Here is a 16,828-nt window from a genome sequence, read left to right as displayed (position 1 = left end):
GTAAATCTTTAGGCTCCTTGTTAGTGTAAGGGGTAGTTCCGCCTGCAGGGTTCAGGAGAGTGTCCCCCCTTCCCGCTGCGCCGGGGAGGGTTACACTCCCCCCTGCTAGGAAGGCGTCAGTGAATTTTTTGTTAGGGGTTCACTTTGGGAAGTTAACTCGACGGGGGTCGTTGGGGGTGGCCAGTCCTTGCCACCCCCACTCCCGCGTCCGTGAGGCCACTCTTCAGGAATGGTCTCATGAGAAAGGAGGAGGGACCGGAAGGGGGGTCCGGTCATAGAGGGCGCACAGTGTTATTTATTTACCAGGACTTTATAGGCACGGTAGAATGAGGTGCGAAGGTTGTGAGGAGACAGGTAAGCTCGTCACTCGTAAATATCCAAACCAGTAAGTTTTGGAATTTACCCTATTAGATAGATGTACATTACAGGTACCCTATTAGATAGATGTACATTACAGATACCCTATTAGACAGATGTACATTACTGTTACCCTATTAGACAGATGTACATTACAGTTACCCTATTAGACAGATGTACATTACAGTTACCCTATTAGACAGATGTACATTACAGATACCCTATTACACAGATGTACATTACAGATACCCTATTAGATAGATACATGTGCATTACAGTTACCCTATTAGATAGATGTACATTACAGATACCCTATTAGATAGATACATGTGCATTACAGTTACCCTATTAGACAGATGTACATTACTGTTACCCTATTAGACAGATGTACATTACAGTTACCCTATTAGACAGATGTACATTACAGTTACCCTATTAGACAGATGTACATTACAGATACCCTATTACACAGATGTACATTACTGTTACCCTATTAGATAGATGTACATTACAGATACCCTATTACACAGATGTACATTACTGTTACCCTATTAGATAGATGTACATTACAGATACCCTATTACACAGATGTACATTACTGTTACCCTATTAGATAGATGTACATTACAGATACCCTATTAGACAGATGTACATTACAGTTACCCTATTAGACAGATGTACATTACTGTTACCCTATTAGATAGATGTACATTACAGTTACCCTATTAGATAGATGTACATTACAGATACCCTATTAGACAGATGTACATTACAGATACCCTATTAGATAGATGTACATTACTGTTACCCTATTAGATAGATGTACATTACTGTTACCCTATTAGATAGATGTACATTACTGTTACCCTATTAGATAGATGTACATTACTGTTACCCTATTAGATAGATGTACATTACAGATACCCTATTAGACAGATGTACATTACAGATACCCTATTACACAGATGTACATTACTGTTACCCTATTAGATAGATGTACATTACAGATACCCTATTAGACAGATGTACATTACAGATACCCTATTACACAGATGTACATTACTGTTACCCTATTAGACAGATGTACATTACAGTTACCCTATTAGACAGATGTACATTACAGTTACCCGATTAGACAGATGTAACAGTTACCGTATTAGACAGATGTACATAGCAGTTGACCCTTTTAGACAGATGCATAGGTATAGGAGGCAGGGGTGGGGGGAGGTGCTGTATCCCCCCAACAAATTATTTTTGGTGAATATTCGGGCAATATGCTGAGAATTTTTCTGGGACCTACTGAAAGAAGAATAATTTGTAGTGTGTTTTTCAATGGTTAAACTTATGTTATTATTATCAGTATTGTTGTAACGACTTCCCCAATAATTATAACCAATATGGAAGGGTTATAAACAGAAAAAGATTGCATGTTATTGGCATGTGATGTAATAGATGATGAATGATATGATATGCACATTAACATGTTGAACGCGTGCGGAGTGAGCAGAAAATGTTGGTTATATTTTTCGGGCAAGTCGTTACAGCCCCCCAAATCAAATTAGGCTCCTACCCCTATATGGACAGATGTACATTACATTTGAAAGTTTACATTTACTTTACCCAATTAGACAGAAGTATATTACTCTAATTGTGGCATGACACCTGTAATGAATGTCGCCAAAGTAATATTAAGGTTTTATGTCTTCCTCTACAGATAAATTACTTTCTAAATGAAGATGCAGACTGGAGCTTAGGCACTGAGGAGTTGCAGAGGTCGATAGATGAAGCTCGAAAGCATTGCAATCCAAGAGCCATCTGTATCATAAACCCAGGCAATCCAACAGGTTGGTCATTCTTCAGGCATGAGCTTTTTCTGCGATTTCGCGGAATATCAGTGATTTCGAAAACTATTATCCTAACACACTGTAGCATACGCAAACTGGAGCCTATACCACAATTTTTGCAAAGTTACGTGATATTTTTTTACCCCAGGCTTATCCCTGATTCTTACACTGTCCATATTAGTTTGATCTCACACTTTGTTAGAGGATCCCCTCACACTGAGTTGTTAAGTCCCATAGGTTTTATTAGAGGTCAAAGTTCATTGAGAGATCAGTAGATATGACGATATGAAAATCTTGTATGGCAAGCTCTCGTGGGGTTGTCCCATATTGAGAAGATGATTGCCTATGGTCAGCCGAGGTCTGAAACTTAAATGCCTTTTGAGACACAGTATTACCTCAACTTGGGAAACTTTGATGAACGCCAAACTTCTTCTATGGATGTCCCATATTGTATTCCAGAGCCTATTGTTTTCAATGGAGGTTGAAGGTAGAATCCTGTTCTAGGCCAAAATTTCTCTGCTCATTTCCATTAAAACATTATCCATGGGAGGAAACTTTGGATGGTTCTTGTTCTAATTATCAGAATGCATCATCATGAAACACCATAAACATCTTTTATTATGTAGCAGTAGTCAAAGATAGTTTGAGGTCATCGGATGTCAAACAGTGGGTGGGAATGATGACCTAAACATGTGATCTCCAAAAGGAAACTCTGAGCCATATCTGATTCCTAAAAAACATCAAAATTCATTGAAACCTCAGTGTATGTTTGCATCTCTGGTACAGTCAACTGGCTGTGCTGTGTTTGGGATGATATTTTGTATTAAACTCTGTACTTTAACTAGGTATTGATGTTAAGAAACCGGTTTGGACTTACTTCAAACATCGAACAAACATGAAATAAGATCAGCCTCAACGATCAAGGAAGAAGATGACTCCTCGGTAGCACAGAGAGGTGATGGAAGATGCGACTGACTCGACAGAACATTACGTTTAATAACGGATGTCGTTCAAAGATTGGAGAAGTTACAGATGTGCAAACGCCGCATGCTATGCTTGAAAGGAGATGCTTTAAGGAACCATCCCATGCCGCTCTCTCTCCATTAATATCCATTCACAAAATTCTGGAAATGTTCTGAATCTTTTCTGTTTTTCTCATAATACATGACTTTTTTCTACCGCAGTTTTCAAAAGGTTTTACGTTGCCTAGCTCCTCCCAGCAAACCTTTTGTTTTTTTCCTTTTCTTTTTAGCTTAGCATTGTTGGCTATACTAGGTATTTAAATTGTTTCTGAATTGATAAAATGATGGTGCTTCAAGCACTTATTCTGCTGTTCACATGGAAACACATGGGCTTTAATTAAACCAGCTATAGCTGCTCTGTAAATACTTGCACCAATGTCAAATTAACCAGTTAATCTGTTAAGTGCACAACATGTTCATGTTTGTTTATTGTTCTTCTCTTTCAGGTCAGGTTCTATCACGGCAGAATATCGAGGAAATAATCAAGTTTGCCCACAAAGAACGGTTGTTCATCTGTGCAGATGAGGTAAGATGTTTAGTTTACAGTTCTAAAGAACCAGTTTCTCCTGTGAGAGCCATTTTGTGAAAATATCATGATGTTTAATATTTTAATTTATTACATTGGTATAAAGGGTACTAAAGGGGGGGGGGGGTTACAACCAATTCCTTTATGGGTCAGTGTTTCTTTGCTCACAGAGATACAGTTGTAAGTTAACAGATTGGTAAGCACTATGGTACCCTGGTATTTGATGATTACTAAACCAGTTAAAAGTTCACTCTGAACATGGCCATGAAATCTGTCAAAGTTGATGGTAGTCAGTTATCAGCATTATTGACATTGTTTGTAACTTGGCACACACTACCATGATTACTTCAAACCACAGCTGCAAAAGCAAGTAAAAAATTTAAAGGGGTTGATGTTCAGTCAACTATGCATATGACTGGAGCCAACTGTATTCCCAAATTACAGCCTATAGAAATAATAATAATAATACACAGTTCTTATAAAGCGCAAATACACACGTAAGTCTCAATGTGCTGATTATTAGAAAGATATAAAGCAGGGTCATTAAGGTGTGACTGTTGTCACATTTGAAAGCTATACTATAGTAAATAATGATTGTTTACAAAAGCTGTTATATTGTCATAGAAGGACTGTGTTCATATATATTAAACTTTCTTATCTGATATGATTGGAGTGTTTTGTTTCATGGAAAGATCTCAGTTTTATCAGATAATTTACCAGAATCATTATTTTCATATCAATCACATGTCATCTACTCACCAAGCACAAACAAGCTGATAACCATCAATCGTAGTGTGTGTTTACAGTACCACAATGCAAGCTGGTATGAAATGAAGTCACAAATACCGTGTGAAGTTCAAATTGGTTTCATTTTCAATAGCTTTTTCAGAGATTATCAGTGAATTCGTGATACAGGACTGTGGACAAGTTTGTTCCAAAACTGTGTTTTATGTAGGTGTATAATGTGTAAAACTAAACATCAATTTTGTGTTGTTTTCTGGAGTGAATTAAGACCACCTTTTGAGTTATTCCAAAGATAATCAGTATAGTATCAAACAATTACAGTTCAATAGCTCATTGTCAGAACGTTTAATGTTATTAAATGTAAACCAAAATAAAATAAAACTGTCAGCAAACTGCTTATCCACTAGAGAGCCTGTGTAAGAGAACGTGAAAAAGTAAGTCGGCCTGATGTTTCGATCCTAACAGGATCTTCTTACATCAGAAGATCCTTCTAGGATCGAAACGTCAGATCCTGCTGGGATCGAAACGTCTGGCCAACTTACTTTCACACATTAAATGTAAACCTATATATTAAATGTAAACCATATATAATGTTACAGTGGTAGGCTGTATCAAGGTAACACCTGCTCGCAAGACTTTACATCAGTTTAAACCCCCTGGTCATTGGTAACTTGTCAGACCCACACTACCCAAGTGTGCACAATTCAAACAGTCACTACAAGGGCACTGCAGTGTACTGTACCACACCTCTGTGTTCTCTTACACATTCGACCATATTTAGAAGTTAACAGGTCCCCATTTAGTCACCTGGGTAAAGAGAGGCAACATAGATTTAGGTGCCTTGCCAAAGGTCACGATGTAATGATCTGGCCAGGACTCAAACCTGTACACCCTTACATAGGAAATCTATTGCCTTTGCCCTTTTATCACAATTCTCTCCCCTATTATCTACACCTACAGTGATATGGTGGTAGACCAATATAGTGGTGTATTTATTTTTTAATGTCATCTTTGTTTGATCGGTTGTTAAAAAACTGTTGTACTATCTGATAATGACTAGAGATCCCTAGATATCCATGACTATTTTCCTTGCTGGTTTAGGAATTTAAGCAACCTTTTGTATAGATCTACCAATGACCTCAGTATGTATAGCTTCCTATACTGAGTGGGAGTATAGCTGTAACTGCATATTAAGTCACTTACGGACTAACTTGCCAGTATTTATATATAAACAGGAAGCAAATGTGATGGATTGTTTCCACATGGTTATTACATTGTGTCTGTCAGCCTAGCTTTCAGATGGGTAGATCTTCCAAAAATTTCTGGGGGCTTTTCCTGGTTCTATTTGGAACCACCTTATGAATTGCTATACACTTTACCTGCCTCCTGGCATAGAACATAGAATTGCCTGTTGTGATCCACTTACTGGAGTAAGGGAGGGTTTATTTGTTAGAATATTTTGACATTCAATCAACCATTCCTCATGTTTGGGGGCAAGATATTGAAATGGCCAGAGAGCTTAAAAACACACATTGGGTATTTGCTATGCCAAATACCAAGCTTGGAGGAACATGATCGCAAGAAGTATGAGAGAAGGTTCAGCAGTTTTATGAAGATGATAAAGTTTCTCGCATTTGTCCTGTGAAGAAAGACTATGTTTCTGGTCATATCAACGGCGAACAGGTCCACAAACAGAAAATGCTACTTTTTGGCAAATGTGGATGAACTGTACTCTCAGTTTAAAGAAAGAGAAAAGGACTGTGTAAATTGGAAGGAGCAAGTTTATTTTAATTAGGACCAAAATGGTGCATTAATGTCGATCACAGTGGAAGCCATTCGGTCTGTGTTTGTGTAAAACACCCAATATGTGAAGCTTATGGTCGCAGCTATCAAACACAAGAAACTTGAGTACAGAGATTTACTCAAAGAAACTGTTTGTAATGTTAGACAACAGAATGAGCATGTTACATAGCTGCCAGCAATGCCCAGGGCAAGATGGGACACTAATTAGTGAGTTAATTGCAGAGGAGTTTGATGATGATGATCTCATTACGTACAAACAATGGACATCAACTGACAGAACTCGTTACTGAGCAGAGAACAGTTAATGAATTTGTTAATGAGCTGAGTGACAAGTTACAAGCATTAGGTTCTCACCGTGTCATTGCCAAAGCACAATCCAAACTTCCTAAAACAAGCTAAAAACAAGCTAAGGGGAATCTAACAGAAGAAAAGGCTATCATTATGATGGATTTTGCAGAAAAAACTTAGCCTTCATCATTCAGGATGCAATATTACAAGGCATTTATTGGGATAATTCACAATGCACTCTGCATCCAGTAGCATTGTACCTACAGGCAAGATGGAGAACTTTTGAGACAATGAACATATGTTGCATATCTGATCATCTCAAACATGACAATGGAAACTGCACACACATTTCAACAAGTCGTTTGCAGGCACGTCAAGGAAAGGCTGCCAATAATTCAGCACATCATATACTTCAGCGATGGTTCAGCTAGTCAATACAAGAACTATAAAAAAAAATTGTGAACATCTGCTTCCACAAACAGGAGTTTGGTACCACTGCTGAATGGCACTTCTTTGCAACTTCGCATGGGACTTCGCATGGGAAGAATGTATGTGGTGGTATTGGAGGGACTACAAAACGACTATCAAGTCGAGCAAGTTTACAAAGAACTCTTGAGAATCAGATCACTACAGCATTTAGAACTGTATCACTTTTTGCATTTCTGAGATTCAAGGCATCAACTATTTCTTCAAAAGTGTGGAAGAAGTTCTTGCACATGCTCAAGAGCTAGAACCAAGGTATGCAACTGGTATACCTGGAACATGTGATCACCAGAGCATTTTTGCCAAAAAAGGAATGATGTTTTGTCAGTCAAATTTCTGGGGACAATGATTCAGGTTTTTGGGCAAACATCACATCAAATATATACTAGCTGAGCAAAAGGAAGAGCTGTAATGCCACAAGAAATTCATGATCATTTGAGGCTTTTTGGACAGTTTGCGTCTTGTGTCTATGATGGCCACTGGTGGGTTGGAATCATTTTAGACGATTCTGATGCATTTCGTGACATCAAGGTTAAATTCATGCACAATTCAGAACAATAAGGGTCTTTGTTTTGGCCATCAAGAGATGATATTTGTTGGGTTCCATACTCCCATGTTCTATTGTGTATACCAGCACCAATCACAGCAAGTGGAAGATTGTATCCTCTTCAGACTGAAATTCTTAGTAAAATAACTGCCAACCTTTTACAATACCCATTTATCATAGAACCATTTACAATACCCATTTATCATAGAACCTTTTACAATACCCATTTAGCAAAGAACCTTAAGCAAAATACCCAATTTTCATAGGACCTTTTACAGTACCCATTTATCATATAACCTTTTACAATACCCATTTATCATAGCATCTTAAGCAAAATACCCATTTATCATAGAACCTTTTACAAACCCATTTATCATAGAATCTGTAACAATACCCATGTTTTTTATAGAACCTTTTACAATACCCATTTATCATAGTTTTTACAATACCCATGTTTTTCATAGAACCTTTTACAATACCCATTTATCATAGAACCTTCTACAATACCCATTTATCATAGAACCTTTTAACAATACCCATTTATCATAGAACCTTTTAACAATACCCATTTATCATGGAACCTTCTACAATACCCATTTATCATAGAACCTTTTACAATACCCATTTATCATAGAACCTGGAGCAAAATACCCATTTATCATAGAACCTTTTACAAACCCATTTATCATAGAATCTTTAACAATACCCATGTTTTTCATAGAACCTTTTACAATACCCATTTATCATAGAACCTTTTACAATACCCATTTATTATAGAACCTTGTACAAGACCCATATTTAAAGAAATCCTCTATTCCATCTGTGTGTTCAATTCTTCTTACCTCTTCCCTTGTAGGTCTATCAAGATAATGTTTATGCCAAGGGTGCTGAGTTTCATTCATTCAAGAAAGTACTGACTGAGATGGGGGACCAGTATGCTGACCAGGAACTAGCATCCTTCCATTCCACATCAAAGGGATTTATGGGAGAGTGAGTTGTTACCCTTTGAGATATCTAAGACTGATGTTTCTGTATTTTTCGCTTGCTCTGCTGGCTGTCAATCTTTGTATGATTTGTCAAGTCTCTGCATAAAAGAAACACTCTAAAGTTGCCAAATGAAATTAACTTTAAATTAAATGTGGAGTCTGTGTGTGTGATTAGGAGGAGGAGTGGGAGGGGGGAGGGGGGTGGAGTATGAAGGGTAGGAAACAGGATCAATATGGGGTAATATTGTAACTCATTTCTACAAAACACACTAATTCTGAGTTCACTTTCGTTTCTTGTTCACTATTCGTTCACTTTACACTTTTTGTTCACTGTTCACTTTTTGTTCACTGTTCACTTTTCGTTCACCGTTCACTTTTTGTTTCTTTTCAGATGCGGCATGAGGGGGGGTTACTGTGAATTGGTCAATGTTGATCCTGGCATCCAGGCTCAATTATTCAAGCTGGTCTCGGCCAAACTATGTCCAACCGTTACCGGTCAGGTAATAAGGAATAGCAAATGTTTTTTGTATGATGATGAGCAACACTGCACTGTGGGGGGGTTGGTAAAAAGTGACTGGTTGTTGTAGCAATGTACAAGGATGAGAAATTCTCAGGTTTAAAATAATGCTTAGTAATGTAACATACTGTACATGTAACATACTGTACATGTACATAGACAACTTATTAGTTATATCTCCAGATTAATGGCTTGTTTGTTGATGGGGTATCAAATTTCAAACTTCGTTTACTTTCTTTGCAAGGGTTCATGGTGTACAGGTGTAGTAATCTGAGATGTGATGCATTCACTTAATAACTTAATAAAAACTGTCTCTGTTTTTCTTAAATTCACCTAAACTCTGGCCCTCTAGGACCTCCTGATTGTTCTGCTAACTTTGCAGTGTTTGTGAGAGCATTACAACAACTTGAGATCATATTTAAAATGCGCATTTTCTACGATCGGCAGTAGTTTCATCAGGCAATACTTCCGGGTACGGTCGAATCCATTCTGTGCTTGCGTCACGCTAATTTATGCACATATTAATACCTTCACCTTTTAATGTTTTGTTGTTCCTTGACAGGCTGTGATGGATGTTGTTGTCAATCCCCCACAGAAAGGTGAACCATCATATGATCTGTTTATGGAGGTAGGACGATCATTTTAATCTCTTTACATGCTAAAAATACCTCTGTGCCTAATTTAAACCCTTCTTGTGGCTCAACAGCTTGCAAGGGCATACCTAGTAGACATGTTTTCTCTTCTGACATGCATAGTGTTCTTATTACTGAATATATACAGCTTTCAAGATAATTTTGAATATTTGGTGCTCATAATTTATTTTTTATGATTTTTTTAAATTATAATTTTGTATTTTCATACTCTCCAGGAAAAGAGCTTTGTTTTAAGTACTTTGGCAGAGAAGGCTAAACTGGTGGCAGATGGCTTCAACTCTGTAGAGGGAGTATCATGTAATACAGTAATGGGTGCCATGTACTCATTCCCTCAAATACATCTTCCAAAGAAAGCCATAGAGGCCGCCAAGGTAACTATTATTATTTATTATTAATGATTTTGTATTAATTTTACTTATTTATTATTTTTTAATTTTTTTAAAAATTTTTTTATTTAATTTAATTTATTTATTATTACTTTCCTTATTGATATCGTCATATCCTCATAGCAGCATGGATGTACATTAACAGGTTGCAATGGCTCAATTTGCCTCGTTAAATTGATATTTAAAATGTAGAGGGAATATACTGTTTTCCTGTCAGTCAGCCTTGAAAGAAGATACCGATAACTAAAGTTTCGTTGTTTACCTACCAACTCTTTTCGCAAGAGATAACCCAAATTTTTTGTATAGCATTTTGCTATATAACACTGCAACAAATAAATGAATATATTCCGATTATTTACAAAAGTTGATGGTAGACCCAGCATATGGTAATGCTGATAATACTCGGTTTTACCTTTGGTCAGCCAAATTAAAAAGAAATGACACAATTGTTTGTCCCATCTGCATCATTTTTAAGTCCCACATGCTTCTCTTATTTATTTTAATTTTATTTTGGGGGGTGAGGGGGTGGGCAAATTTATACAATTTAAACACGATTTGAATATATCATCTCAGAACTACACTATACAGTATAATGTGTTGATTTGTACCTCAAGGCAAAGGTCAAACTTAGACTAAAACAGGAGAATATTTGGACTGTCAACTTACATGCTGAATAGACAAACTGATACCTCTCCTGTTTCCTGACATTATGGAACGATTTGGACGAGAACCTCCGTCTTTCTATTTTCGGCCTCATACTTGTATGATATTAGAGTGTTAGCTCAGTGGTTAACGCCGGTGCCTTTTAATCATAAGGTCCCGAGATAGAGTCACTCCAAGATTAATGTATGTCGTCCAGTTACAGAGTTGTTGACAATTCATAATCATGGACGTTAAATATGAATGTAAGAGACTGACTTAAGTCAGCTTGCGGCTTTGATAAGCCAATGAGGCTTCTTCGCGAGTTCCTACTTGCAGGAGGATCTTAAATACATACTGTACATACATACATACATACATACATACATATGTAGTTAGCCAAGGAGTTTTGATTTTTTGTTACAGTTTTTTGCTTTTTAATACACTAAGTGCAATGTATTAAATCTTTATCTAGACAACATTATGTTTTTTGAATTTTGTTTAATATTCAGTATTTTTAATTACCTCTTATTGTTTTTTACTTTTTTGTGTTGGTACTTTAGGATTATTTTAATTAGATTATCATTTGTTTTCACTGTATTTATTTCCTTTTTATCTTTTTTTTTTTTTTTTTTTTTTTGGTGAAGCGCTTTGATCCTTTTTGTGATTTATGACGTATTTATATATTTATTTAGTATGTTTAATCTGTTGTTTTCTTTTTGCAGAAACAAAATCTGTCCCCCGATGCCTTTTATGCAACACACTTCTTAGAGGAGGCGGGCGTTTGCATTGTACCTGGCAGTGGATTTGGACAGAGAGAGGGCACTTTCCATTTCAGGTGAGAGTGATTTTAAGGGTCGCATTGTTCGGGTCACCTTTTCAGCAATCTCGTCGTCAGATAGTCCTCCCAATCAAGGAAGAATTACAGTAGCTGAAAATGTAGTCTGCTTGTTCCATTTAACAAAACAACCAGAGAGTGAGACAAGCTTCCAGGGTGTGTCGATAAAGGATAAAACTACTACTGTAATTCTGCAGTCATAAGAAGTCTCTGTGGTCGATTAATGATGAATGCTTCAATTATTTGCAATTTTTATTTAGTAATTTGTTTCATTTATTTTTTTAGTAATTTTTTTTTAGTATTAGAAGTAATTTTCCTTTTGAAGATAATAACTGTAAACTGGAACTAGTCAGGTAAGGTTAGTCCTAAGCACAAATGATGTGGATGGCTTGAGGGAAGAGGGGTGATGAGGGATTGGACCCAGGACCTGGGTCCAACTAGAGGACCTGGGTCCAACTAGAGGACCTGGGTCCAACTAGAGGACCTGGGTCCAACTAGAGGACCCAGGGCCTGGGTCCAACTAGAGGAACTGGGTCCAACTAGAGGACACAGGGTTTAATGGGATGCAGGATACATTAACCTCAGTTTCATAATATACTTCAGAAAATCGAGATCCTGGTGGAATAGTAGTCCCCAGGGCCTAACCTGGATCTAGAATGCTGATATATGTGTGTGTTGAAGGCTAACTTTTTAAAGAATTCTTTACTTCTTTTAAAGAATTAACAGTTATGCACGAGACTAATGGTATAGCTTTAATACTCACCTGTTTATTGTGTAAAATAAATGCAATATCTGAATGAAACCTGACTATGTTAGGTAGCATTTTTCCTTAAAGGGGCATGTAAACTTACAGCAAAACTATGAGACAGTACTACATGAAACTGGGGTGGGCCGGGTGGGTTGGTGATTTTATTTGTGTCTTTGGAATATAACACTATCTTTTTCATGGCAGTCACCTGAGGGATGCAAAGTGGGACACGGATGGAATTAGGATCTCATGTGCAGATTTTATTCAAACATTCAACAATGTATATCATATTTTTTTCACAGAATGACAATTCTTCCCCCTGTGGACAAGATTAAAGAAGTCATGGACAGGTTCAAGAAGTTCCACACAAAGTTCATGGAGACATACAGTGATTAGGGAAAGGTAGTTTTATACTAAACTGTGTAAAGCAGACTACATCATTAATTTTTAACCCTGGATTTGTTGCTAAAGTCTTATCATCAGATGCTATTATCATTCAACTATGACTTATTATATTTAAACTATGACCTATAAAGTGGAGTAGAAAATTGTTTGAGCATTGTTTACATTAAAACATTTTAACCAAAATTTATTATAAATTAGAAGATACTCGAAAGGTTCATTTCTGCAAGAGGTGGTAAACAAACACATTGTTACTGCCATTTGTTGACTGAAGTGAACACATTGCTCAACTTCAATTATCACTATGGGGAGATGTGTGTGTCCAGCTAGTGGCCAGAAAGGTACATGCATAGATATCTAGAATTGATAAATTTTTGCAGGATAACCTTTGAGTCCAGTGTTAGAGGAAAAGAAAACGCTTACCATAAATGTCATTTGCTGTCCCTTAGTTGGTTGAGGGCCGGGGAATGGGAGGGAATCATAAATTATAATAAATTCATAATGTCTCTCTTCTAACTGCTGATTTTCATTTGTTAATGTACTTACTGGAGGAATTCACTTTGTTGGATGTGTCATCAGAGGCCAAGCAATTTACATGGGAGGATTTTCATTCTTACTGCATTTCTCGTCAGCATAAGCTGAGTAAAAATATTGATCTGTACTGCTTTTCTCTTAGAAGTAATTGGTGCTACGTAAGTTTAAGTTCGTTCGTACGAATTACTTTTCTTTCATTTTCTTGCCCTGTCAGCAGAAGTTGCTTGACGCTTAATTCAGTTATGTAAGGGATACATATTGCCTTTGTTTTCATTATGATGTTGTATATCTTCTCTGTATGGTAGCATATAACACATGGAGAGCCAGGTCTCTTTAGAGAAAAAATCAGTGACTTTGAGTATGAATAATTCAGCCTTGTTCTCTACATTTGCAATAATTCATTCCATTTGTTTGCCTTCAGTAATAAACTACAGCTCAAGATTTTGTGCACTGTTGAACACATAGTGAAGAACACATAGTGAAGAACACATAGTGACTATCAGTAGAGATGTATATCACTGTTTTGTTGTCATGTAATAATATAAAAAATAGTTTGGATATTAATGCGTACTTGATTCCTGGTAATTTCCCTTTTGAAGGAGAACAAGTTATGGCCGAGGATTTTCATAGATTGCCATATCATGCATGTACTCTTTATATGAGTACATGATTAACAACAAATCTAAAACCTAGCTCGTTGTAATTTGTGATAATCTGCTCGGCCAGATGGTCTGTTACAGGTCAATCCTTCACATTGGCTGGATGATACTCTAGCTATCACTGATTATTTCTATGAAATAAAAGATTAAGAAGGCAGGGGCCTTTTTTTCTGTTTAACATGTGTTGCAAAGCCTTGTATTATTTGGAGTATGGAATGAGCTCGCCCATGTTTTGGTCTCATACTAACAAATAGTAAATGTAGGCAATCGGAAATGTTGGAGGGTATAATAGAAAAGGGTTTCAGTTTTACTGCTGTAATGACAAATATATCGTAAACAAAAAGCCTTTTGAGATGTGCCATTTTCTTCTTTTTTTAATACCAGTGGCATCATCGACCATTTAAGTATCACCCTATGATATGATACTCTGTAAAATAAACTTCCTTATGTGAGGATTGGTATTTCTTATTGGGAGTCTTAAAATATAAAATATGTAAATCAATGACTTGTATTATTTCGTCATTATATGATACATTGTGTTTCCCATTCATGTGCTATTAATTGTCTCTGCACGTCACCCTTGCAGTAGATGGTGTTAGTAGCTTGAATATTCAGTCTCATCAAATTGTAGTGTATGATATTATATTTAGAAATGGACAACCTGTGAAACAGTCGTAACAATCTACTGGCCCCAAGCTGCAGAGGCCAAGACATACCATGGGAGGGGGTGGGATAGGTCATACCAACTATCAGGCACATAGCTCGCCTTTATTGTTTGAGGGGCACTCCTCCCCCCCCCCCTCCTCCCCCTTATGACTGCCACTGTCAACTATCTTTTAGAGTTGTGCTGGCAAACCTTTATAAGGGTTCTGTGAGGGGATAAAGCATACTATGCTTTTAAGCCCCAGAGGCTGTTAATGTGGCAGTAGAACTACACTTAATATAGAGCGATTCTTAAGAAATATTCAGAAATGGAAAAGTCAAGCTGGATTCCATTAAGTTTGTGACCATCTTAGCAGCATTTACATGAAAACAAGGCATCACAAACTAACTGGCAATGATATGATAATTGGCTTACAACCCATCTACTAGTCCCCAAAATACTAACAATGAATACAGAAAAGACGAACGGAATGAAGTATTAATAAATCTTGATATTGTATTTCAACTTTCGTAGCCATCTGATAATAAATATCATCACGCAGCTCAAAACGTGTCATCCTTGCATGACACTGATCACAATCGAAACAAGCTTGCATCATCTTGAGGTAACTGACTCACGTTCTCTTTCATGTTTTGCAAAGGTTTCAACATATCTAGCAGTTAATACTTTGAATACATACATACTAAAGTTCATACCCCTGTTGTAATTATCTGTTGATAACAAAATATTAGATAATCAGCAAACAAGTTTGACTTTTGCTCCTTCAAAATTTGTTTTTAATTATCCGTTCGACATTCCGTTGTTGATTTGATCGGGGACATCTGAATGCAAACAGGATACAGAAAAATGATTTTAGTTTGGCTTGAAATCCCTTTCCTATTGCAATTCAATTCTGTGTTGTACTGAATGAAACTTGGCCAGTATCCAATGGAACGTTGCTACGAACTACAAACAACCAAGCAAAGACATGAAAGATAGAAATTGAAGACAACTATGGACTGGATAGCTCTGCCCCAAACATTCTCTGACCATTGAAAAAGGAAATCCTGATGAGAGAGTATGAGAACAAGTTGAAGATGAATTGCAGGGTGGTTGGGCTAAAATATGCACTAGTTATGAATGGAATTCATTCTTTTCCTAATAATGGGCTTCAGGCACTTCCAAAAAAAAAGGAATTAAAATAGAGAGAAACTGCTGCTTCAATCTGAAGGTATTCGTGCCTTACACAAGTTAACAAAACAGATATAGGTCAAACTGAATCATCCAGTCTAGATAATGGTAAGAACCATACGGCCAACGGGCTTTATAGTGATTCATGGCCCAATTTTACAGTATGAGAACATTTAATGTAAAACTGTGCACCTCTAGACATTACACTTAATAAGGTGGATTTACGCACCAAGTGGGACTTTTCAAGTTTTGAGGTACCTGGTTTACAGGTTTTTAGACTGTTGACTTCTGCTGATATCAAATGACCTTTGACCACTGCAGAAACAATAGGGTGCGTGTACTCAATATGGTGGATCAACACACTGCAGTATGGTGTTCATCCAACTGACATTTGGAGTTATAAGTTTTCATACTTCTGATCTTACATGACCTTTGACCTCTGCAAAATACAACAAGGTTCTTGTACTCAACATGGTGGATATCTGCTGTTTAAGGTGGCATACGCCTATTAGAGTCTATATCCATCCGCTCGATTGTTCTCCCTCATGAAAAGTGCCAAAAAGCACCAGGAGAACATCTATTTTGACCTGTTATCAATCATGATCTAGTTTTTTGTGGCTTGCATGTTGAAGAGCATGAATGGAAGTACATGTGGTGAGAAAATTGGGTAAATTGAGGCAATTTTAGACCCCATTAGGCCTCCCAGGAGCAGCGTAGGAAAATTGTTTACTACTGAGTGAAGAGGTTTGTTTACAAGTGACAAAAACTTCTGGTTCAGATAGCAAAAAATGTGCGCTGTCATGGTACGGAAAATTGATGGAGCCATGAAAGGACAACTTGTCAGCTATCCAGTGATGGGTAGCGTTTAGCCAGTGAAAACTTCTATCTAGACTTAGAGAAGACATTACTTTTGTGATTTAGTGTGTAAGTCAATGAGGCTTTTAATGGGCGTATGCTACCTTAAGCAGACCACCTGCTTACTGTATTTGTCCAAGTTTGAAGCATTAATTCATTATTT

General features: G+C 37.0%; 1 protein-coding gene across 1 annotated transcript in view; it reads left to right on the top strand.

The window, feature by feature from the left end:
• The window catches only part of LOC139962460 (alanine aminotransferase 1-like), a 39,418-nt gene extending 24,940 nt beyond the window's left edge, over positions 1 to 14,478 (top strand). The window contains exons 6-13 of the mRNA XM_071962432.1: positions 2,072 to 2,201; positions 3,670 to 3,749; positions 8,471 to 8,604; positions 8,992 to 9,100; positions 9,680 to 9,745; positions 9,986 to 10,141; positions 11,521 to 11,633; positions 12,684 to 14,478. Of these exons, the coding sequence (XP_071818533.1) occupies positions 2,072 to 2,201; positions 3,670 to 3,749; positions 8,471 to 8,604; positions 8,992 to 9,100; positions 9,680 to 9,745; positions 9,986 to 10,141; positions 11,521 to 11,633; positions 12,684 to 12,777 (882 nt within the window). The 3' untranslated portion in view covers positions 12,778 to 14,478. The remainder of the gene's footprint in view (positions 1 to 2,071; positions 2,202 to 3,669; positions 3,750 to 8,470; positions 8,605 to 8,991; positions 9,101 to 9,679; positions 9,746 to 9,985; positions 10,142 to 11,520; positions 11,634 to 12,683) is intronic.
• The last annotated feature ends 2,350 nt before the right edge of the window (positions 14,479 to 16,828 follow it).

The sequence above is a fragment of the Apostichopus japonicus genome, chromosome 3 (assembly GCF_037975245.1).
Source record: "Apostichopus japonicus isolate 1M-3 chromosome 3, ASM3797524v1, whole genome shotgun sequence".
Lineage (NCBI taxonomy): Eukaryota > Metazoa > Echinodermata > Holothuroidea > Aspidochirotida > Stichopodidae > Apostichopus > Apostichopus japonicus.
Note: the sequence above shows the minus strand (reverse complement) of the source record. Positions and strands in the feature narration are given on the sequence as shown.